The sequence below is a fragment of the Mus musculus genome, chromosome 3 (assembly GCF_000001635.26).
Source record: "Mus musculus strain C57BL/6J chromosome 3, GRCm38.p6 C57BL/6J".
Taxonomy (NCBI): domain Eukaryota; kingdom Metazoa; phylum Chordata; class Mammalia; order Rodentia; family Muridae; genus Mus; species Mus musculus.
Genome location: NC_000069.6, coordinates 80,736,999 through 80,761,497, shown reverse-complemented (window position 1 = coordinate 80,761,497; position 24,499 = coordinate 80,736,999). Strand labels below are relative to the sequence as shown.

Genomic DNA, 24,499 nt, shown 5'->3' with positions numbered 1-24,499 from the left:
TTTCGTGAAGTTAAAGAGTATATATATATATATATATATATATATATATATATATATATATATATACACATAACTAATACATACCATTTCACCAACGCATATCATAAGAGAAAGTTCACTATCTGAAAATACTATATAAGTTCTTAAATAACTTGGAAAATTCCTTTAAAATTGATAATTATTTTATGATTAAAAATTTCTAAAGTATAAGATGTATTTGATTAATTGTTTCCAAATTATCAAAACTTCATCCTCATTGATATTGCTCTTGTGTTTGACATCCTACTTCATCAACACTCATGGGACTTCATTTTTGCTATTTTCTTTTTAATTGTAAAGTATTTCCAGAAAATAATTTCCTAGGGATAGACTAGCATTTACTTCACATATTGGTCCAAATGACACAGCTTATCACCTCTAGCTTGGCCATTAGGATTTACTTTATTTTGTTCTTGTTGATTAAAGATCTGTTGTCATTCTATCTAAAATATGGACTACACCATAATTTTGCTCTTAAAAAATTAAAACCAGACACATTTTTCATTCTTTGAGGACTTATTAGAATCCTTACCTATGTCAGAGCTGTTTATTTTTATATTTTCTTTGTGGGCTTGGCAGCTATTGCACAGCTTGAAGGAGGCAGGAAACTAAAGTAAAGGGTTTCAGTGTGAACTTTTGTTCCTGCCTCCAACTTTCACCAGTTGCATTCAATTTGGACACTCTTAAATTGCCAACTTTACAATTTTCTCTGTGATTTATATCTAGAATTATACAATTTCTTTAGAACCAGACACACTTTCATTTAGATATCTGAAATAATGGCTTTAACTGACTTCACGTGTGCCTTTGTTCAGTGATCACATGAAACTGAAATAACTTGAGATATATGAGTCAGAATATATATTATTAATATTTCCCCTTGCAATTAGCTTGCATCTGCTCAGTTTTAGCTTCTTGAGCCTTATCTTTCATAGAAATGGCTATTTGCCATACTGACAGAGATTTTTATTTCCTTTTCTTAATTCTTTGACTATTCTCTTTATTCCAACCCTTTAAATAGCTTTGATCTACTTTAATAATGGAGAAATATTGTCTAGATGATTATTTTTTCTTTTCTTATATTATCTACAGTAGTATTGTGAAAATAGGGTATGAATAATTTTGGAGTCATATCAATAATGACTAAATATTGATATTATGTGACCTTTATTATATTATCTTCCATATTTCCACACACTTTGGGCAATGTGGTAGTGAATTGAGCAGTCGTCAATAAAATATGAGCTTTTAAAAACCAATCTACTATTGGAAAGGAAGAATTATGGGCTGTATAGAAGGATTTAATTACGTACATTGATCAAGTATGTCAGATAGTTATTCAAATTCTCACTCAACTTTTATTGCCTCAATAACACATTGATGGCATGCCTTTAAAATATGTTTCTTTTAAGAAATACAAAATGCATACAAAATAAAAAATTATTTCTCAAAAGTCATCTATGTTCCAGCAATTGGTTCTACACCCATGCATGGAGGCCGGATTAAGTGAAGTGTCCGGGTTTAAAAAGAGAAAATAAAAATAAAACAAAACGAAAAACAACAACAACAAACTTATATTAAGTCGGGAAGAATGGTGGTGGCGGTGATAGGGAATACAAGAAGTGGAAGGGAGGAAATAAGAGCTGGATTTGTTTTAAACACATTATAAATGAAAAAAATATATAAATAAATCAAACAAAAACTTGTTCTAGATGATGAGGGTTTCAGCAACATCTCTAGGGTTCCCTTTGTGTTTGGACAATGCACAGATTTCCTAAGCAGCACATCTAAAATAGAACATTTAAGAAACTTGACAACAACTTTGTAATAGTATAAAATGTGGATAGATAAATCTAGTAAGTGTATAGAGTTTCAAGGCCAAGACATTCAGAATATGGTGATTTAGGAGAAACCAGAAGAGGGCAGTGAAGAAATATAAAGGAATGATGAATGTAAGACTAATTAAACATACAGAGAATGGTAGACTAAGTCCCTTCAAGTAGATCATAAGTCACATGGGTTTTATGTGAAAAATATATGATATAGAAAGCTCATAACTCACTGGACATTTTCTAGAATGTATCTGTTGCACCTTTGGCCTTTTATAATCATATCTAAGCTAGTTGGGGCCCTTCAGAACATTGAGCCCTTTTAATTCTGCCGCTTGCCAGGAACACACCACTGGCTCTTGGCTTGGTAAGATGTGAAGCCAAGCCTATGGGCAATCACTTAACCTGGCATACTATATATAACACTCATACTACACCAGCGCACAGAGATCTAGACCTCATCTAGAGTCCGAGGCTGGCAAGACTTCAGAGGTCAAAACCAGTGTGTGTGACAAGGAAATCCATGGCCAAGAAGAAGAATACAACCATCTGTTGTGAAAAAGCATCTTCTGTAAACGAAAGTAATTCCCCTTCACTTCCATGTCCAGGTCCCATCATTAAAATTTACATTAGAGTTATTGCCCATTACTGCTAATCCCATTATTGCCTGCCATGTTAGATGAAGGATGATGCAAAAATAAATGTTATAGATTTTTAAAGTGGCACATAATAAAGGCCACAGCAATAAACCCAGGACATTTAACCTCACTCAGACTGCTTAGCATGAAAGTCAGGAAGGACAGATATTTGCTAGAGAGAAAGACAAATGCATTCTCACTACTTCACAGCCTTCTACAGCTGAGAGATAATGTTGCAGCACATTAACTATTCCTGTGAAAAATGTATGCAAAGGAGAGACAATTTGTCACTATATAGATGGGTGTCATGGCTATAGGTTAAACATTAGTGAGGCAATTTATAGAGACTGTCACTCGGGGGTGCTTATTATGCCGCACATTGTCTCAGAGCCATTTAGTATTTTGTTCACTAGTTATGCAGTGATCACAGGCATTTTGGAGAGATTTGTGTAGGTGTGAAACCACCATTTCATGAGTGGGTGCCCTTTAATCCACAGATGGGAAAGAAAAAAGTCCTCCAGTAGCTATGTAAACTTTAAAAAGTTCTATTCATAACAGCCTTATTTATAATAGCCAGAAGCTAGAAAGAACTCAGATGTTACTCAACAGAAGAATGGATACAGAAAATGTGGTACATTTACACAATGGAGTACCATGCAGCTATTAAAAACAATGAATTTATGAAATTCTTAGACAAATGGATGGATCTGGAGGGTGTCATCCAAAGTGAGGTAACCCAATCACAAAAGAACAAACATGATATGTACTCAGGGATAAGTGATATTAACCCAGAAACTCAGAGTACCCAAGATACAATTTGCAAAACACATGAAACTCAGGAAGAAGGAAGACAAAAGTGTGGATACTTTGATCCTTCTTAGAAAGGGGGAACAAAATACCCATGGAAGGAATTACAGAGACAAAGTTCAGAGCAGAGACTGAAGGAATGACCATCCAGAGACTGTCCCACCTGGGGATCCATTTCATATACAAACACCAAAACCAGACACTGTTGTGGACGCCAACAAGAGCTTGCTGACAGGAACCTGATATAGCTGTTTCATGAGAGGCTCTGCCAGGGCCTGGCAAATACAGAAGTGGATGCTCACAGCCATCCATTGTATGGAACACAGGGCCCCAATGAAGGAGCTAGAGAAAGTACCCAAAGAACTGAAGAGGTTTGCATCCCCATAGGAAGAAAAACAATAAGAACTAACCAGTACTCCCAGAGCTCCCTGGGACTAAACAACCAATCAAAGAAAACACATGGTCATACTCATGGCTCTAGCTGAATATGTAGCAGAGGATGGCCTAATCGGATCATCAATGGGAGGAGAGGCCCTTGGTCCTGTGAAGGTTCTATGCCCCAGTATAGGGAATTCCAGGGCCAGGAAGCAGGAGTGAGTGTATTGGTGAGCAGGAGGAGGGGGGAAGGAATAGGGCATTTTCAGAGGGGAAATTAAGAAAGGGCATAGCATTTGAAATGTAAATAAAGAAAATATCTAATTTTTTAAAAAATGAAAAGAAAAGGGGATGTTTCATTTTCACTTAATTTCATCAATAACATAGAAAACTGTACTGACCAACAATTTTCATAAATAATGGAACCATGGTTCAGTTCCTAAAATTCTCCTAAAAATCACATGAATTTTTTAAAAAATGTATGTACAACATACTACTAATATATGCTAAAGGGATAAATGTCATTTATTACAAACTTCAAGGCTTGATGCACACATAATGCAGAGAGAGGGGCACCTTTTTTCACAGAGGTGTCATTCCTTCATTGTAAAACTTGTCATGCTTTAACCTCTTCATTCAGAGTGTAAAATCTGCTGTACAAAAAAAATTGGCAAATAGTAACTCCATTTGATACTACATGTATTTCAGAGTGGTTTTTTGTTTTGTTTTTGTTTTTGTTTTCCTTTTCTGCTTCAATAAAAACTGACCATGTTTCATGAGGATTTTAAGAGAAAGCCAGAGATCCTGAAAGTAGCAATTCAGGAGTGAAGTGTTGCTTTCCAAAAGGTTTGAACACCAACAAAAATGAAGCTTGACTGTAAGATCCTGCCATTTATTTTATTAACTATTTGGCTCTGATCAAATATTCATCAAGTAATAAATAGTACAAAATTCCTGATTTGGCTATTGCAGAAGAAACAAAAACTATGAACATTTGATTTATTGTTAAAAGCACACTTGCCTAATCATTAATATTTTCCTGATTATGTTCTATAGTTTTAATAACACAAACACTAAAGCATCCCGGTGAAGTAAATAGACAAGATAGGCATCCCAAGTTACTGAATTAGGAACTGAGGTTCAGGATCAGCCGTTTTCCTACCAGGTGGTCAGTGAAAGTTGGCTCTGGCTTCTAATTCCCCACTTTGGTTTTATTGTCGTACTGAGCCCTTTGTTTAAGAAGTTTGGAAATTGACAAGACACCCTGACAAAGGTACTGTAACTGAAGTAAGCTGAAGATGGGGTGAAGAGAGAATGACAAGGGCACAGATACAGCCAGGGAAGGTGGCATTCACTTGATCATAAACAGGATTCTCTTCGTGGAAGAATTGCCATCTTACTAAGTGCCATTCATTTATTTATTGCATGCTTGCTGTGTGCTGTGCTCTCTTGTGAGGCTTGTACACAGAAATGGATCTGATTCACTCCTCAGTTGGATCACTGCAAGGAGAAAGCCGAGAAGCAGTAACTCTGGCTACCACACAGTCATGCCTTTAGAATCACAAATGATAAACACATGCATGTGATTCAGATCACAAAGAACTGATAAACTAGAGCAACTCTTCTTTACTCAGCAGCTGGACCACATAGGCAGCTTTTGAGCAAGAGGGTGATTTCTGCTGCGATAGCGAAGAGATGTATTACAGAGGATGCTGTTTGAGAAGTTATTGCAGGAATTTAGTCAATAAGTGCTTAAGAGACTCTATTAGGCACTGTCAGCAGAGCTAAGGAATACAGATTGGAGAGGTCAAATGGATAGTACTTGCTGAACACTTGTATTCTTGGTACCAAAGATGAGAATATCCTTACATCTTTTGGCTTAAGAAAATGAGTTCGATTTTCAGCTCGTGAACACTGTCTTGTGGAAGCGATAAATTCAAACTAAAGAAATATATAAACAAACTTTTGGTGCATAATTGATAGTTAGCTAAGATTAGCATTAGTTACAATGTGGAAAGTACGGTGGAAACCAGATGTTTTCGTATGGTTATATAGCTGCTGACACTGCTGAGAATGTGTGTGTGTGTTGTTATGCCTTTATAACTTATGATGATATGGGTAATATTGCTATCCTTAGGCTGAGACAGAACAGAGTAAGTTGTCTCTCCAAGCTCAAATTTAGATTAAAATACAAATTGCTCGAATAATTAGAATTTTTATTTTTTGTGCCTACAGTCATTGCTAGTACATCCTTGGATACTAAATAATTTCTCTATGTCTTTAACCTCTTAAGAATAAATTATGTGACTTAGATACTGTAAAACAATGGTTTCATATATTTCTTTTATTTTTTTAATTCTATAAAGTTTACTCTCCTGATTTGTTGAAATAATTTTAACTACCACTTGTTTGAGAAAAAAGAAACTATAATATAAACATGGACCTATAAAAACATTAATAGTATATATGGTATTTAATATTGTGCATTTACTGGGTATGTGAAGAGGGATAAACAAAGAAATAACTGGGGTGATAGAGATTTAGGAAGATTTACATGAAATTTTGAATTGGATCTTGCTAATAAGGATAAAAAACCCTAAAAGTGAAATGGAAGGACAAATTAGGAGACAAATTGTCAGAGAATGCCTTTCAGGTAGTATGTTTTAGGAAGACCTGCAGTAAAGAGCATAAACTGAAAGAGGAGAAAGATGACCAGACTACAAGCTGCAAATTGGGCTTCCTACTTATGAAGCAGCTCACACCATTTTATTAGAGTAAATATTAACATATAGATGTAAAAATAGAAAACAAAACTAAATCCTACTCAGCTCTTTTCCCCTTCCAGTAAATAACTGTGTGAAGTCTCCCAGACTGTATCGTGAATGCCACATTAGCAGCACCAATGAGCAGAATGACCCAAGAGGGAAGGAGTGTCGGATGCCCCATCAGCAGTGTTTCCAGCCTAGATCTTCCGTGCTTGTAATAAAAAGTGAAATGATCAGCAAGTTACTCACACCCAGGAGATTATGACTTCTGTAGTGTGACCTAAAACGTCTTATGAAAGGACTTGACTTTGCTGAGTTTCTCAAAGTTGTTATTAAATATTTAACTCAAGTAGAACTCAACAAGAATATCTTCAATAACTCCTTTGCAATCATTTTTAAGCCTCAAGTCATACATGACCTCCTTATGTTAATCAGGATATTCATTCAAAAACTTACAACACTGTGTAAAACTGTAACTGTCCAGACCACGAAGCTGGAGCTGAAACTGTCCTCTGTCTATATAGATGACTAAACAGAATTCTGATTTTTTTATCTCATTTTAGAAAGCTCCTTTTGCATTTTTCTCAGAGTTAATAACACACTGTTTTGAATACTCTAGGACTTCTAAGCCTTCTTCCTTTAGAAGACATGATGCAGGGAGGTAGCTTTACCTTTTGAAAGCATCCTCAAGCAATAAAATATAGAGATGAAAATGAAATAAATAATCACATTTTAAATTGATTCAAAATACCTCAGTTTTAGAGTTTAATGTGTCAATAGGCTTCTACACTCCTCATGCTGGTTACAATTTCAGTATGAAATGTTCTTACAGGTTTATAATTTGAATATTCGGTTCCCTTCTAGCAGAATTGTTTAGAGAAGTGCTAGGAATCCAGATGCCGTGGTGTCACTTAACTAAGGTGCTCATTCTGGGTATGGCAATGGAGGTTGGCTGCCTGTTTGTATCTCTTTGCTTCTTCTCTGCTACAAGGCCAGAATCTTCTGCCACATATTTGTATAGCCATGATCCTATGCATAACTAAGTGCCCAGAATGAAGAGTGGATAAAACCTCGAAGACTGAAAGCTATAAGTTATTTTTATCCATTACATTGATTGTGTCATATGTTTCCATGGTGATGAAAAGCTTATTACTAATTCCAAGTAATACAGAAAGCTTGTGCTAAAAGTGGGGTCATTGCTTTCAATAAACCTAAAATGTAGTTCTGAAATTTTGGAGATAGGCATATGAGAAGGATTTGAAAATGTATGGAGATTAATTAGTACTAGTCAAAGCCTAAAGTAGAATTGACTGAGTGATTCTAGTGTGAGCTCAAAAGTCAAGAATATGGACAGCTAAGAATGAACTCATAAAGATGCAAACAGAAAGAAATACTTTAACGAGAATAGGAATAAAGGCTATTTGTGTTTTGTTATGGTGATGTGGTGCATGGACCTTTTGGTAGCCCACCTTAATGTTTCAGGAATAGTTCGCACTATCAGCCCCTGCCCAGAGAATACTGGATCCGCAAATGAAAAACACAGATACACACACTGATCAGTTTCAACCTGCCTTATTGGCTCAAGTGCTGGTCACTTTCAATCTACCATGGCTAACGTGCACTTCCCAATACTCTTAGCTCATCACTTCTCAACTTGCCCTAGGTTCAGTTGCTCAGTTACCTGGCCATGCTGCTCAAGATCTCACATGGCTTGGTTAGCTTGTCTATCTCGAAAACATGGTGAGAAACATCTTTCCTCTCTCTCTCTCCTGCATTTGCTAGATCACTTGCGAAGACCTGGAAGTCTCACCTATTCTTCTAGCTCATTGTCTGCTAGCATCTTAATTGATGGATCAAGATCCAACTGGAGAACAGGACTACCTCTACAGTGATGATTATCTCCACCTGCTATCAGTTACCTGAGACCTCATGGGCAGTAGAGTTTAAGCTAGTGAAGGAATATTTAAGACAGTTCAGTATCTTGGCTGTGGCATTGTTAGTAAGAACATCTTTTAGACAAGTTTAAAATGAGAATTGCAAACAAGGAGTAGTTCCGGAAAGTTTTGGAAAAGCACCATTTTGACAGTCAACTTGAGGCCAAGCAAGATGTACTTATTAATAAGATTAGTACCATTAAAAAGTAAGGTAATGACTTTCAAGAGGGAAGAAGAAAAGATACCTTAAGAATATCTTAAGAATAAATACAACCACTTTAAAGTCAGGACTGAGCTTATAAAAGATGTACCTGCTTAAAAGTGCTCTGTAGTGCTCTGGTTACACAGGGTTGCTGGGGAAAATATTTCTTCATATGAAGAAACCTAAGAAACTCAGAGGATGCTATGGCCACGGTTCAAGGAAGAGAGGCTGTTGCTTAAAAAGAAAGCAGGCCTTGATGTTATCCACATGATGCTAGTTTTATAGATATAACAGATGGCAAGATATGTTGAAAAGAGGAAGCCTGGTGTTAATGAATTCTTGAATGAATGTGTGCTATTGACATGGGTATGGTCATGTGAAGACTCTAGCCTCAGATACAGAGGTAATGGGCAAAGATTCTGCTACTGCGGTGAGGCTCAGAAAGAAATGACAAAGCTTTACTTGGGGTCCAAATGTGGATATTAATAGTTTATACAGAAAATATCCATCATCACGTTTCCTCCTAGATTTTTACACCCTGAAAACTGCTCTCTTACAGAGACTACTCCTACCAAGATTAGCTAAACCTGACTACTTTATACATCTGTATACTGTAAACCCTGCCTCTTTACTTATCTCTTATGACCCTACCTCCGTATTCAGCTGCATCCAATAAACCTGCCTGTCTTTTCAACTCTTTATAGAAAAACGTGGTGAGCTTCCAGGGTGCTACAGTTTCTCTATCACAAGGCCAGAACCACCTGATCCCAACACTATGAATCTTGGGTGCTATACAGAGCGAAAGAATTTAGTGTCTTCCCTGTTAGATTTAATTTTTTTGTCATTAGTTTCATTTGTTTTCTTTTGTTCTATCCTTCCTTCTTACTCCCTGTTACTTCACTTTAGAATTGAGATTTTTTTATTATTTGCATTTTAGAAATACATAACTGTCCATTTGACTTCATATTGGTTCATAGGTAAGAGTTTTGTTTGTGTCTCAGAAAAGACTTTGCATTTGGTCTTTAAGCCAAGTCCGTAATGGCTAAAATAATGCTGACTCTCAGAGATAGACAATTCATTCTGAGATGGGTGGAAGCCTTTGGAAGCCAGGGCAAAATGTTAAAATCTGAGTGGGCAATGCACACTCTCTAGTTTTTGGTGTTTTTTAGGAAAATGGTAGAGAGTGGAAGTTAACACATAGATGGGGAAAATCGGTCACTGTGGGCATGTTCTTGCGGGTTATAGATTGTACGGGTCCTTTCTTTATCTCTCTCTGCTCATTTGCTTCTATTGATTGAACTCAGTTCTACCACAGCCTTCCATTACAAGCACATAACAAGAGTGAAAATAGAGCTTTTGTATCAAATACCTAAGGCTCTTGTGTGTCTCACACCCAAATGTCTAAGTCCTTCTGCAATCTGATTCTGCCGTTTCCCCAGAGTAGCACTGTGTTTGACTTTGTGTTATTGTCATTAAGTTTCCCCTTCTCAGGCTGTCATTTAGAACTTAGAAACAGTACTTCAGCTAAGATGCTTTCTCACAGATCCCAGTGACACTCGTACCATATAGGGTTAGGGACTGTGACTGAGCAGTTTTGTGGATATTAAGAGAAAAATATCAAAAATTTGGGTACACTAGAAAAAAAGAAAGTCCTTATATGCCATGAAAGATATATGTGATAGATAGGGTTGAGGGTGGCCAAGGTTTGTAAAGAGACGAAGGTCATTGCTATAAAATAATTACCTAGAAAAAAATGTTTCTAGGTTTAAAGAGATGTAATTTCTTAAGAAGTTTTGTACAATTTATGCTTCTTATTGAGACAAAAGCAGTGCTTCCAGCTGGTTGCAAAACAAAGAGGTCTCTTGACAACACACTTCAGACTAATGGAAAATGAAAGCTATGGCTCCTTGCTGAGATTTTGTGTTCAAACAGTGGCTTCCCTTTCAAGCATCCCAGTGTGTCTGGGGTTGCTCTTTCCAACACAGAAAATATTCCATTAATGAGAAGAAGCTCCATCAAAATAATCATATTGCATGATATTCCCATAGTGTCTGGATGCCATGCCAACCTTTCACAGGAAATCAAATAAAGTAGATCCAGGGAGAATTTTATAGCAATCCACTCTTTTCAAATGTCATATTTCATCAATTTAAGATTTAGCAAATATTGTAACCAATTCAAATATAAGATGTGCAAGTTAGCACACACGTATCCATGCACAAAATAAGAGATCACTTACTCAAAATAGTTTGCCTAAAAGGCATAACTGTCACAATCTTTTTCATCTAAATGATAAACAGACACATTTATCAAATATATTAAAGGCTACTTTTTTTTGCCTACATGAGAATAAATACTATGGGCATGACTAAAATAGTACTACCTTATTTTAGAGTTACATGGAATGTATGAAAAACTATTTGGTGGTTCTCTGAAGTGTCAGCTTATCTCAAATAAGACTTAAAATAAAAGAGTTAATATCAATAATCTATTACGCAGATGTTTTCTAAAAACCCAGAAGGCTTATATTAGATAGAAGTAAGTAGAATACCAAGAAATATTTAAAGGAAAATCTCTTAGAAATAATGACCACCCAGAGAAATATCTGATATCACTATCCATCAGTTAATATATAATTATTGAAATGTTGGCTATCATTTATTGGTCATCTACTGTTATTATTGTCATCAGAATCCACATCTATTTTAGCAAGGTTCTTTTGATGAGCCAAGTCTATATCTATATAATATTGTGAAAGAGACAAGTGAAGTAAGGTAGTGTTTGTTTTACCTTCAAATGGAGGTAATTCTTTTTGAAGATGCTGGTATGTCCAGGATCATTTGGGAAATACTATGTACTCATCAAAAGCATCTAATAACCTGGGTTGATGGCCAGAAGACTGTCACAGATGATTTCTATAGAACAGTGCAGTACAAGGCCAAATAGCTCTTACTTCCCAGAAATACAAATAGTCATATTAATGTCTCAAAAGACCATTCAGATTATATTGAAGAAAACTGAATAGAGGGCCCATTAGTGTAGGTGCAGTAACAACTTGCTTGTTAGTCAATTAATTGTGGTTTTAAAAAATACTGTACACTACTTTGAATGCAGATCCTGAATCCAGACTGCCTACATTTGAATATAGCCTCTCCTACTGACTATCAATATGACTTAGATAAGCTATTTCCACTATTTGGCTTTTTTTTTCTATCACAGGATTTTGGAAATATTAATAGCTCCTGTCTCAAGAGTTATCATGAGAAAGAAATGAGATGACATAAAACTTAGCATGATATCTACAATTTAAGTATTTTCTATCACTGAAGCAGGGTGGATGGGATGAAGAGGAAATGGCTAAACATTTGAATATAGGGGTCTCAGCATAGAATTTCAAGGATGACAAAAGCAGAGGGAATAGTCATGTGCTATTTACTGAGATAAAAATACCTGAAGAGGACAATGGGTTGGGGAAGGAATGGTGACTTTCAAACACTATCATATTATATTAAAAATAATGGTCCTGCAAAATAGTTTATAAAATTCTATTTATGTGCAGAAGAACATATAGGTTAGGCTTTGTGTTAAAAATCAGCAACTAAGTTTAGAAAATTGATGTAGTTTTATTTACTAACTTTATTTAATTGCTACTTGATTGGGTAACACAAAGCAGGATGCCTCTCTGGTGAAAGATCTCTGTAGTTTGGCAGGAAGTGCGATATTTTCTTTTCACAGGTATTTTGGTTAACATTAGAACAATGGGAACACACTTTGATAATATAAAGAATTTTCAAAACAATACTGCTTAAGCTTTTTTTTTTTTTTTTTTCCATTTTTTATTAGGTATTTAGCTCATTTACATTTCCAATGCTATACCAAAAGTCCCCCTTACCCACCCACCCCCACTCCCCTACCCACCCACTCCCCCCCTTTGGCCCTGGCGTTCCCCTGTACCGGGGCACACAAAGTCTGCGTGTCCAATGGGCCTCTCTTTCCAGTGATGGCCGACTAGGCCATCTTTTGATACATATGCAGCTAGAGTCAAGAGCTCAGGGGTACTGGTTAGTTCATAATGTTGTTCCACCTATAGGGTTGAAGATCCCTTTAGCTCCTTGGGTACTTTCTCTAGCTCCTCCATTGGGAGCCCTGTGATCCATCCATTAGCTGACTGTGAGCATCCACTTCTGTGTTTGCTAGGCCCCGGCATAGTCTCACAAGAGACAGCTACATCTGGGTCCTTTCGATAAAATCTTGCTAGTATATGCAATGGTGTCAGCGTTTGGATGCTGATTATGGGGTGGATCCCTGGATATGGCAGTCTCTACATGGTCCATCCTTTCATCTCAGCTCCAAACTTTGTTTCTGTAACTCCTTCCATGGGTGTTTTGTTCCCACTTCTAAGGAGGGGCATAGTGTCCACACTTCAGTCTTCATTTTTCTTGAGTTTCATGTGTTTAGGAAATTGTATCTTATATCGTGGGTATCCTAGGTTTTGGGCTAGTATCCACTTATCAGTGAGTACATATTGTGTGAGTTCCTTTGTGATTGTGTTACCTCACTCAGGATGATGCTCTCCAGGTCCATCCATTTGGCTAGGAATTTCATAAATTCATTCTTTTTAATAGCTGAGTAGTACTCCATTGTGTAGATGTACCACATTTTCTGTATCCATTCCTCTGTTGAGGGGCATCTGGGTTCTTTCCAGTTTCTGGCTATTATAAATAAGGCTGCTATGAACATAGTGGAGCATGTGTCCTTCTTACCAGTTGGGGCTTCTTCTGGATATATGCCCAGGAGAGGTATTGCTGGATCCTCCGGTAGTACTATGTCCAATTTTCTGAGGAACCGCCAGACTGATTTCCAGAGTGGTTGTACAAGCCTGCAATCCCACCAACAATGGAGGAGTGTTCCTCTTTCTCCACATCCTCGCCAGCATCTGCTGTCACCTGAATTTTTGATCTTAGCCATTCTCACTGCTGTGAGGTGGAATCTCAGGGTTGTTTTGATTTGCATTTCCCTGATGATTAAGGATGTTGAACATTTTTTCAGGTGCTTCTCAGCCATTCGGTATTCCTCAGGTGAGAATTCTTTGTTCAGTTCTGAGCCCCATTTTTTAAGGGGGTTATTTGATTTTCTGAGGTCCACCTTCTTGAGTTCTTTATATATGTTGGATATTAGTCCCCTATCTGATTTAGGATAGGTAAAGATCCTTTCCCAGTCTGTTGGTGGTCTTTTTGTCTTATAGACAGTGTCTTTTGCCTTGCAGAAACTTTGGAGTTTCATTAGGTCCCATTTGTCAATTCTCGATCTTACAGCACAAGCCATTGCTGTTCTGTTCAGGAATTTTTCCCCTGTGCCCATATCTTCAAGGCTTTTCCCCACTTTCTCCTCTATAAGTTTCAGTGTCTCTGGTTTTATGTGAAGTTCCTTGATCCACTTAGATTTGACCTTAGTACAAGGAGATAAGTATGGATCGATTCGCATTCTTCTACATGATAACAACCAGTTGTGCCAGCACCAATTGTTGAAAATGCTGTCTTTCTTCCACTGGATGGTTTTGGCTCCCTTGTCGAAGATCAAGTGACCATAGGTGTGTGGGTTCATTTCTGGGTCTTCAATTCTATTCCATCGGTCCACTTGTCTGTCTCTATACCAGTACCATGCAGTTTTTATCACAATTGCTCTGTAGTAAAGCTTTAGGTCAGGCATGGTGATTCCACCAGAGGTTCTTTTATCCTTGAGAAGAGTTTTTGCTATCCTCGGTTTTTTGTTATTCCAGATGAATTTGCAAATTGCTCCTTCTAATTCGTTGAAGAATTGAGTTGGAATTTTAATGGGGATTGCATTGAATCTGTAGATTGCTTTTGGCAAGATAGCCATTTTTACAATGTTGGTCCTGCCAATCCATGAGCATGGGAGATCTTTCCATCTTCTGAGATCTTCTTTAATTTCTTTCTTCAGGGACTTGAAGTTTTTATCATACAGATCTTTCACTTCCTTCGTTAGAGTCACGCCGAGATATTTTATATTATTTGTGGCTATTGAGAAGGGTGTTGTTTCCCTAATTTCTTTCTCAGCCTGTTTATTCTTTGTGTAGAGAAAGGCCATTGACTTGTTTGAGTTAATTTTATATCCAGCTACTTCACCGAAGCTGTTTATCAGGTTTAGGAGTTCTCTGTTGGAATTTTTAGGGTCACTTATATATACTATCATATCATCTGCAAAAAGTGATATTTTGACTTCCTCTTTTCCAATTTGTATCCCCTTGATCTCCTTTTGTTGTCGAATTGCTCTGGCTAATACTTCAAGTACTATGTTGAAAAGGTAGGGAGAAAGTGGGCAGCCTTGTCTAGTCCCTGATTTTAGTGGGATTGCTTCCAGCTTCTCTCCATTTACTTTGATGTTGGCTACTGGTTTGCTGTAGATTGCTTTTATCATGTTTAGGTATTGGCCTTGAATTCCTGATCTTTCCAGAACTTTTATCATGAATGGGTGTTGGATCTTGTCAAATGCTTTTTCTGCATCTAACGAGATGATCATGTGGTTTTTGTCTTTGAGTTTGTTTATATAATGGATTACATTGATGGATTTTCGTATATTAAACCATCCCTGCATCCCTGGAATAAAACCTACTTGGTCAGGATGGATGATTGCTTTAATGTGTTCTTGGATTCGGTTAGCGAGAATTTTATTAAGGATTTTTGCATCGATGTTCATAAGAGAAATTGGTCTGAAGTTCTCTATCTTTGTTGGATCTTTCTGTGGTTTAGGTATCAGAGTAATAGTGGCTTCATAAAATGAGTTGGGTAGAATACCTTCTACTTCTATCTTGTGAAAAAGTTTGTGCAGAACTGGAGTTAGATCTTCTTTGAAGGTCTGATAGAACTCTGCACTAAACCCGTCTGGTCCTGGGCTTTTTTTGGCTGGGAGACTATTAATAACTGCTTCTATTTCTTTAGGGGATATGGGACTGTTTAGAAGGTCAACTTGATCCTGATTCAACTTTGGTACCTGGTATCTGTCCAGAAATTTGTCCATTTCGTCCAGGTTTTCCAGTTTTGTTGAGTATAGCCTTTTGTAGAAGGATCTGATGGTGTTTTGGATTTCTTCAGGATCTGTTGTTATGTCTCCCTTTTCATTTCTGATTTTGTTAATTAGGATTTTGTCCCTGTGCCCTTTAGTGAGTGTAGCTAAGGGTTTATCTATCTTGTTGATTTTCTCAAAGAACCAACTCCTCGTTTGGTTAATTCTTTGAATAGTTCTTCTTGTTTCCACTTGGTTGATTTCACCCCTGAGTTTGATTATTTCCTGCCGTCTACTCCTCTTGGGTGAATTTGCTTCCTTTTTTTCTAGAGCTTTTAGATGTGTTGTCAAGCTGCTAGTATGTGCTCTCTCCCGTTTTTTCTTGAAGGCACTCATAGCTATGAGTTTCCCTCTTAGAAATGCTTTCATTGTGTCCCAAAGGTTTGGGTACGTTGTGGCTTCATTTTCATTAAACTCTAAAAAGTCTTTAATTTCTTTCTTTATTCCTTCCTTGACCAAGGTATCATTGAGAAGAGTGTTGTTCAGTTTCCATGTGAATGTTGGCTTTCTGTTATTTATTTTGTTATTGAAGATCAGCCTTAGTGCATGGTGATCTGATAGGATACATGGGACAATTTCAATATTTTTGAATCTGTTGAGGCCTGATTTGTGACCTATTATGTGGTCAATTTTGGAGAAGGTACCATGAGGTGCTGAGAAGAAGGTATATCCTTTTGTTTTAGGGTAAAATGTTCTGTAGATATCTGTCAGATCCATTTGTTTCATCACTTCTGTTAGTTTCAGTGTGTCCCTGTTTAGTTTCTGTTTCCATGATCTGTCCATTGGTGAAAGTGGTGTGTTGAAGTCTCCCACTATTATTGTGTGAGGCGCAATGTGTGCTTTGAGCTTTACTAAAGTTTCTTTAGTGAATGTGGCTGCTCTTGTATTTGGAGCATAGATATTCAGAATTGAGAGTTCCTCTTGGAGGATTTTACCTTTGATGAGAATGAAGTGTCCCTCCTTGTCTTTTTTGATGACTTTGGGTTGGAAGTCAATCTTATCAGATATTAGGATGGCTACTCCTGCTTGTTTCTTCATACCATTTGCTTGGAAAATTGTTTTCCAGCCTTTCATTCTGAGGTAGTGTCTATCTTTTTCTCTGAGATGAGTTTCCTGTAAGCAGCAAAATGTTGGGTCTTGTTTGTGTAGCCAGTTTGTTAGTCTATGTCTTTTTATTGGCGAGTTGAGACCATTGATGTTAAGAGATATTAAGGAAAAGTAATTGTTGCTTCCTGTTATTTTAGTTGTTAAAGGTGGCATTCTGTTCTTGTGGCTGTCTTCTTTTAGGTTTGTTGAGGGATTACCTTCTTGTTTTTTCTAGGGCGTTGTTCCCGTTCTTGTATTGGTTTTTTTCTGTTATTATCCTTTGAAGGGCTGGATTCGTGGAGAGATAATGCGTGAATTTGGTTTTGTCGTGGAATACTTTGGTTTCTCCCTCTATGATAATTGAGAGTTTGGCTGGGTATAGTAGCCTGGGCTGCAGTTTGTGTTCTCTTAGTGTCTGTATAACATCTGTCCAGGCTCTTCTGGCTTTCATAGTCTCTGGTGAAAAATCTGGTGTAATTCTGATAGGCTTGCCTTTATATGTTACTTGACCTTTTTCCCTTACTGCTTTTAGTATTCTATCTTTATTTAGTGCATTTGATGTTCTGATTATTATGTGTCGGGAGGAATTTCTTTTCTGGTCCAGTCTATTTGGAGTTCTGTAGGCTTCTTGTATGTTCATATGCATCTCATTCTTTAGATTTGGGAAGTTTTCTTCAATAATTTTGTTGAAGATGTTTGCTGGACCTTTGAGTTGAAAATCTTCATTCTCATCCACTCCTATTATCCGTACGTTTGGTCTTCTTATTGTGTCCTGGATTTCCTGGATATTTTGAGTTAGGATCTTTTTGCATTTTCCATTTTCTTTGATTGTTGTGCCGATGTTCTCTATGGAATCTTCTGCACCTGAGATTCTCTCTTCCATCTCTTGTATTCTGTTGCTGATGCTCAAATCTATGGTTCCAGATTTCTTTCCTAGGGTTTCTATCTCTAGTGTTGCCTCGCTTTGAGTTTTCTTTATTGTGTCTACTTCCCTTTTTAGGTCTAGTATGGTTTTGTTCATTTCCATCACCTGTTTGTATGTTTTTTCCTCTTTTTCTGTAAGGACTTCTACCTGTTTGATTGTGTTTTCCTGTTTTTCTTTAAGGACTTGTAACTCTTTAGCAGTGTTCTCCTGTATTTCTTTAAGTGATTTATTAAAGTCCTTCTTGATGTCCTCTACCATCATCATGAGATATGCTTTTAAATCTAGGTCTAGGTTCTCAGGTGTGTTGGGGTTCCCTGGACTGGGCGAAGTGGGTGTGCTGGGTTCTGGTGATGGTGAGTGGTCTTGGTTCCTGTTAGTAAGATTCCTCCGTTTACCTTTTGCCATCTGGTAATCTCTGGAGTTAGTAGTTATAGTTTACTCTGTTTAGAGATTGTTCTTCTGGTGATTCTGTTACCGTCTATCAGCAGACCTGGGAGACAGATTCTCTCCTCTGAGTTTCAGTGCTCAGAGCACTCTCTGCTGGCAAGCTCTCTTACAGGGAAGGTGCGCAGATATCTTGTATTTGGACCTCCTCCTGGCCGAAGAAGAAGGCCCAAAACAGGACCTTTCTCAGACACCGTGTTGCTTTGGCAGTTCCCAGGTGGTACAGACTCTCACCTAAGCAGACTAAATTCCTAAGTTCCTTGGAGTCCCGGGACCAAGATGGCGACCGCTGCTGCTGTGGCTTAGGCCGCCTCCCCTGCCGGGTGGGCACCTGTCCTCCGGTCCGGAAGGTGGCCGGCTGTCCCCGGCCCACACAGGGTGCTGCCTCAGCGCCTCTGTGCTTCTGCCTGTTCCAGAAGCTGTCAGGTTCTCTGGCGCACCCTCTCACCTGTTCAGACTAATTTCCTAAGTTCGGCGGGTCTCGGACCAAGATGGCGACCGCTGCTGCTGTGGCTTAGGCCACCTCCCCAGCCGGACGGGCACCTGTCCTCCGGTCCGGACGGTGGCTGGCTGTCCCCGGCCCACAAAGGGTGCTGCCTCAGCGCCTCTGTGCTTCTGCCTGTTCCAGAAGCTGTCAGGTTCTCTGGCGCACCCTCTCACCTGTTCAGACTAATTTCCTAAGTTCGGCGGGTCTCGGACCAAGATGGCGACCGCTGCTGCTGTGGCTTAGGCCGCCTCCCCAGCCGGGCGGGCACCTGTCCTCCGGTCCGGAAGGTGGCCGGCTGTCCCTGGCCCACACAGGGTGCTGCCTCAGCGCCTCTGTGCTTCTGCCTGTTCCAGAAGCTGTCAGGTTCTCTGGCGCACCCTCTCACCTGTTCAGACTAATTTCCTAAGTTCGGCGGGTCCCGGACCAAGATGGCGACCGCTGCTGCTGTGGCTTAGGTCACCTGCTTAAGCTTTTTAAAAAGTATATCCATGTGTGTGCTGGTTAAAGGCATGCATGCTGGTGACCTTGCTAATGGTGTGCATGTGCATGAAGAAGACAGAAAGGAGCTTTGGACGCTGTTCCTCACGATAGCAGTCTACTTTATTCTTGATACATGTTTTCTCACTGAATCTAGGGATTGCTGATTAGGACAGGCCAGTTGACTCATGAGTTCCAGGGATCCTCATGCTTCCGCATCCCTAGTGATAATCTTATTAATGCATGAATCTATAGCTGTTTTTTTAATGAGTTCTTCGGTTCAAACTCAGTTATCTGCTTGGGAGGTATACATTTTACCAACTGAGCCACCTCCTCCCCAGCTCATATAATGTCTTTTAAGCAATCGGATTTGCTTAAGAATGGAGCTGTTTTGAGAGAATATATTGTCTAGATAAGAACAAGTTATTTCTAACAGCAATAATAGACACATTAAAGTGAAATGGATAAATCTTGTGGGGTTCCACTTGTAGACAAAATAAATAAATAAATAAATAAATAAATAAATAAATAAATAACTACAGGCACCTTATAGCTGTTGAGAGAGAGAGAGAGGATTAACCAGTCTCAGGGATGAGCCCACTGTTTAGTTACCCTATAAAAAAGAGCTCAGCCCTGAAATTAAATATACAGACACAAACAAACAACAACAAAAATACCCAAACCACAAAAGTAAAACACAAACAAAAGCCTCAAACAAACAAACAAATAAAAAGGTTGTATTATATATTGAAATATATATTTATATATTGATATATATGTGACATTGACAAGTAAAGATAAAGAGGCCAAAAATTAGAGCAGAAATGAGGGTGAGGGACATAGGAATTGCTAGAAGAGGGAAGGATTTTAATTGTATTTTAATTAAAATAAAAGATTAAAAATACCTAATGACTTACGTGTGGTTTTTTAAATTATACTTAAATATATTTGAAGCTTGTTAAATAATCTATGCCCTTCCTTGTAGCCTTAATTGCTATGTTTTATCCTTAATAGTTTTTTGAATTCATCAACCTGAATGCTAAGTAAATAAATTTCGATAAACTAGATGCATTATTGATATTAATTTACTATTTCTTTCGATTTGCTAATGACTTTGTATTTTACATGAAGGGATATTGCATTTCTGGCCAATCCATGTAATTACATGATGATTAAATGACTTTCATTTCTGTCTTTTCAATTTCTAGTCTGCTCCCAGTTTTCAAGAGGCGTCTATGCGATTTTTGGGTTTTACGACAAGAAGTCTGTAAATACCATCACATCATTCTGTGGGACACTGCATGTATCCTTCATCACACCAAGCTTCCCAACAGATGGCACGCATCCATTTGTCATCCAGATGCGACCTGACCTCAAAGGAGCACTCCTTAGCTTGATTGAGTACTACCAATGGGATAAGTTCGCATACCTCTATGACAGTGACAGAGGTAGGTGACAGAATGTATCCCCTTTTAATGGGTCAAACACAGCATTTGTCCTTGGTCCTATGTGATGCTATGTGATGCTATAGTAATATATGAAAATAACTCCAGAGTTTCTTGGTTTAAATTTGCTGTGTAAATTAATGATGCTTTTTAAATACAAATGCATTCTAATGTAAAATAGAAAGGGAAAAATAAAAACAAGAAAACAAGAGTCCAGAGGGATAGAATTCAGAACCCAGTATTTGAGAGCACAGTTGATAGGGATAGTCTATGACAATCCAATGACTTAGTGTTCAGTCATAGCATAAAACAGCTTGTTATGTGTGCAACAACCATCGCAGAATGACTGTGTTACTAATCATAGAAGTGGTGTAAGTGGTGTAAGGGAATTTGAATAAACATATAAATAGAATTTTTTGTAGTAGTTTATAGTTATGAAATCTTGTTCAATGTAAAAGAGTTGTCAGGCAGGAAGTGTCCAGTCTAGACTTGCTTTAAAATAAGGTCTCTGAACCTCAGAGAAGTTACAGGCTGCTCATGGGATCATGATCTACCTGTGTGTGGGATAGTCCACACAGGCTGATATCCAACCCATGCTGCTTTATATAATTCTACACAAATTTTTGTTGTTGCTGTTGAAATCCATGCACAAATTTTGTGATGGAGGAAATCTTTCTTTTGTTTCTGTATTATTGTTAAGGTTAATATTAGCCGGCCTCTTCTGGGGTTGAGGAGCTGAGATTTTTAACATTCATCAGATCCAGAATGAGCAAAAATAATTCTTTGTATACCTCACATTCTACGAACCATTTTGTGTAGGTATTCATGTGTTTTGGGAGACCACACATAAGTGAAAACAAGAGGATAAAGAACTGTATATAAGAATAGCTAAGCTCCACATTGCTTCCTTCAGAAGCTCACTTCCTAGAGTACTGAAAAATTTAAATGAAACAGAATCCCCTTTTGACCAAGATATGGCACCTTGTTGTGCTGAAGGGCAGACTGGAAGGGAGCCATTCTCCATGATGACTTAGACTTACTTCCTTGGCTACAGTGGTCCTGATGCAGGCTTTCTTAAGCTAGGTGTCTTTCCTTGGCCCTGTTCTCCTGAACCATGGCCTGACTTTCCTCCATGTAAACGCCAGTTAGCACCCTATACACTGAATGAAAAATCCATGTCAACAGCTTTGTGCCTCTTTGCAAAAGCAGATTTGATACCCACACTATGCTTGAAAACTCTTAACGGAGTTATATACAGTTAATATAGATTTCAAGGTTCGGGGTGACTTTAATATGGAGCTTTCTCTGAATGTGATAAAATGATTTACAAGACTTTATTTATTGGCTTTAGCCTTTCCTAATTTTTTAGGACTTGCTGTCTCTAGAACTCTTCTAGAAGCTACACGTCACTCTAATCCGTTTCTTACATTTGCACCCTAGTGATGATACTTCTACCATCTATATGTATTTTCGTATTTAGAGGCTTCTTTTCAGAACAATCTCCGCAAACCAATGTACTACCAAATATATAGAACCTCATCTCTGTAATGCTACACAGATCTCTATGGGATCTATTTTCAACAAATCAGGTAGAATTATTTTAAATGTATTTCCTTTGCCAGCATCAAACCCTCCCTCCTTGCTTGAAACACTTAAATGACTTCTTTGCATTGTAATGAGAATAACAACAAAATTCTCATCCTGGCCTTCAGGCTTTATGATACTTGGGCATTGCCCAGTTCTTTATTGAGTTCTTAAGACTTGCACATTCACTAAATCTAAGTCCTAAATCTGATTGACCTTTGTTCACTTTCTGAGATGAGCCAAACTCTTTCACCTCGAATGTCTGCAGAGTGCTAAAATTTGTAGAGCCTCTTGGTATCTGCTTCAATATATCATTTCCTGAGAGACACCTTTCCTACTGGCATTCTCTCACAAAACAATGTCTTAGGCCTCTTTCTAGGCTGTATGACAATTCATAATTAATAGTGACATTGATTCTGCCACTCGGGAGCTATTTATTGAGCTCCTTCTACATTCCAGGGAATGTCTTAGCCACCTAGCATAAGGTCTTTTTCTTATTTTTGGTTTTACTGTTAGCTGCAAGAAAACAATGCCTAGAAACACTCCTCATACTGGCTGTAACTTTATAACTGGACATGTAGAACTACAGGTCATGCTAGGCACATGGTTGATATTTGATAAACCATGGGAATAAGTGAATGAGTTAAATGTTTGTACATCTTAAATTTAATCTGATATTAAAAGCAGAATCATGATTGTGAAGTTGAAGGGTCAGAAGATGAGCTTTTTACTCATGGATGAGGTCAGAGGAATGTACCTCATCTTTTCTCTTGCCTTATCTGTCATTCACGTTGATTAAAAGAGTGTCTCAAAAGTATCCAAATAAACAAAAGCTGACGGAAAGAGAAAAAGAGAAACACTAACACTTGAAGAGAGATACTCAGAAAAAAAAAGGAACTGGGGAACCTGCAAGTTAGGACTGATGGACCTATGTAATTGCAAAGAGAATCTGGGGCACTTTACAACAATTTCATTAATACCTTCAAAATACTTAATGAAATTGGACGGATGAGATAATCTCCATTTATTAAATTATACTAATTGGTTCAAGTCAAGCATATCTGTTGGCCAAAGAATATTAGTGTGGTAATATTAAGTAATTATATATTAAGGCCATTACAACCTTATCACAACATTTTTCAGATTATATCAAGTAGCTGTAGATGTTTTAATGTGCCGAGTGTTGCAGAGGCCTTTCTATCAACCACTGTTTCCAGAGATGAATTGTAAGACTCAAAACCCTCAAACAGCTTTGGCCTTTGCGAAACATTTATTGGCTCATAGAAATGGGATTATTGTTGACAACTTTTGTCTTATCGATGACTTAATTTGTATGACTTTGTATGATGTTAAAACGATCCATGCACTCATTCTGCTAGCTATTTCTTTCCTCTTTCTCTGTCCCTCTTATGTACCTCTTCCTCTTGGTAGTGCTACATGGTTGATGTGCAGCCCACCTCGACTTCTAACTCAATCTTGTTGATCATGGTTTTTAAAGCAATTCCATAATTTCCTCCACTTCATGAACCTGTTTGAGCCAATTTGATCCATTCTCAATAGGGTCTCCTCTCTCTTGTACTACATGGATTTCTGTAACTTACAGTGTTACACTGTGATGTCCAGCCGATAAATGTCCTTTTGAACAGCATGAGTCCTAGGCATTGAAAACCCCTCCAAAACAATATTCTCCCCAGATATATAAACTACTGGAAAGTGACTTAGATATATTTTTATTTCATCATGTTGCTCTTAATGAATACTGGAATCAGTTTATCCTTGTTTTCCAAAATCTATCAAATTCCGAGGTTATCATCTAGCTTTGTGTGGAATCATCTTCCACCATGCTCAGTATCCCAGTGAAAGGAAACCAGATGCTATTTCTCCAAAGCATGCTGACATTTCAGAATTTCTGGTATCTTTTTATCCAGCCACTTGGCAGCATCCTGATACTTCTTGAGGACTCTGTGCCCTTCCTTAAAGCCTTGGGCAATCGCTGAATTGGGAGTAGGTTGACATAGGTTTGAAATATGTTTAACTAGAGAGTAATGGACCACCCCATAAGGGCATTAGTCCCTGTGACTTTCATCATTGAATAAAGGTAAAACATATTTGAGTTTGAGTCCAATGATATGTGTTTGTTGGTTCAATGTCAGAGAAGGGAGGTGATATATTTCTCTGGACAGTAAGTAGAAACAGAATCAATTCCTCTTTCTATATTTATGTTTTAGTTTTATTTTGAGCAAATACTGTTTATCCCCAAAGGGAAGGAACTTGATTCCAGGTCAAAGAAATCATTTAGCATCATAGAACTAAGAGGCTTCAAAACTCCATTTTCCTCTCAATGTCATGAGAAAGATGATAAAGAATACAGAATAATCT

The 24,499-nt window shown here is 37.8% G+C and overlaps 1 protein-coding gene across 29 annotated transcripts in view; it reads left to right on the top strand.

Moving 5' to 3' along the window:
- The window catches only part of Gria2 (glutamate receptor, ionotropic, AMPA2 (alpha 2)), a 122,778-nt gene that overhangs the window by 42,730 nt on the left and 55,549 nt on the right, over nt 1–24,499 (top strand). For all 29 annotated transcript variants that reach the window (NR_152149.1, NR_152147.2, NR_152148.2 and 26 more), the window contains exon 3: nt 20,300–20,539. Coding sequence is in view for 7 of the 29 variants with exons in the window: in NM_001357924.2 (NP_001344853.2) it covers nt 20,300–20,539 (240 nt within the window). In the remaining 22 variants the exon portion in view is untranslated. The remainder of the gene's footprint in view (nt 1–20,299; nt 20,540–24,499) is intronic.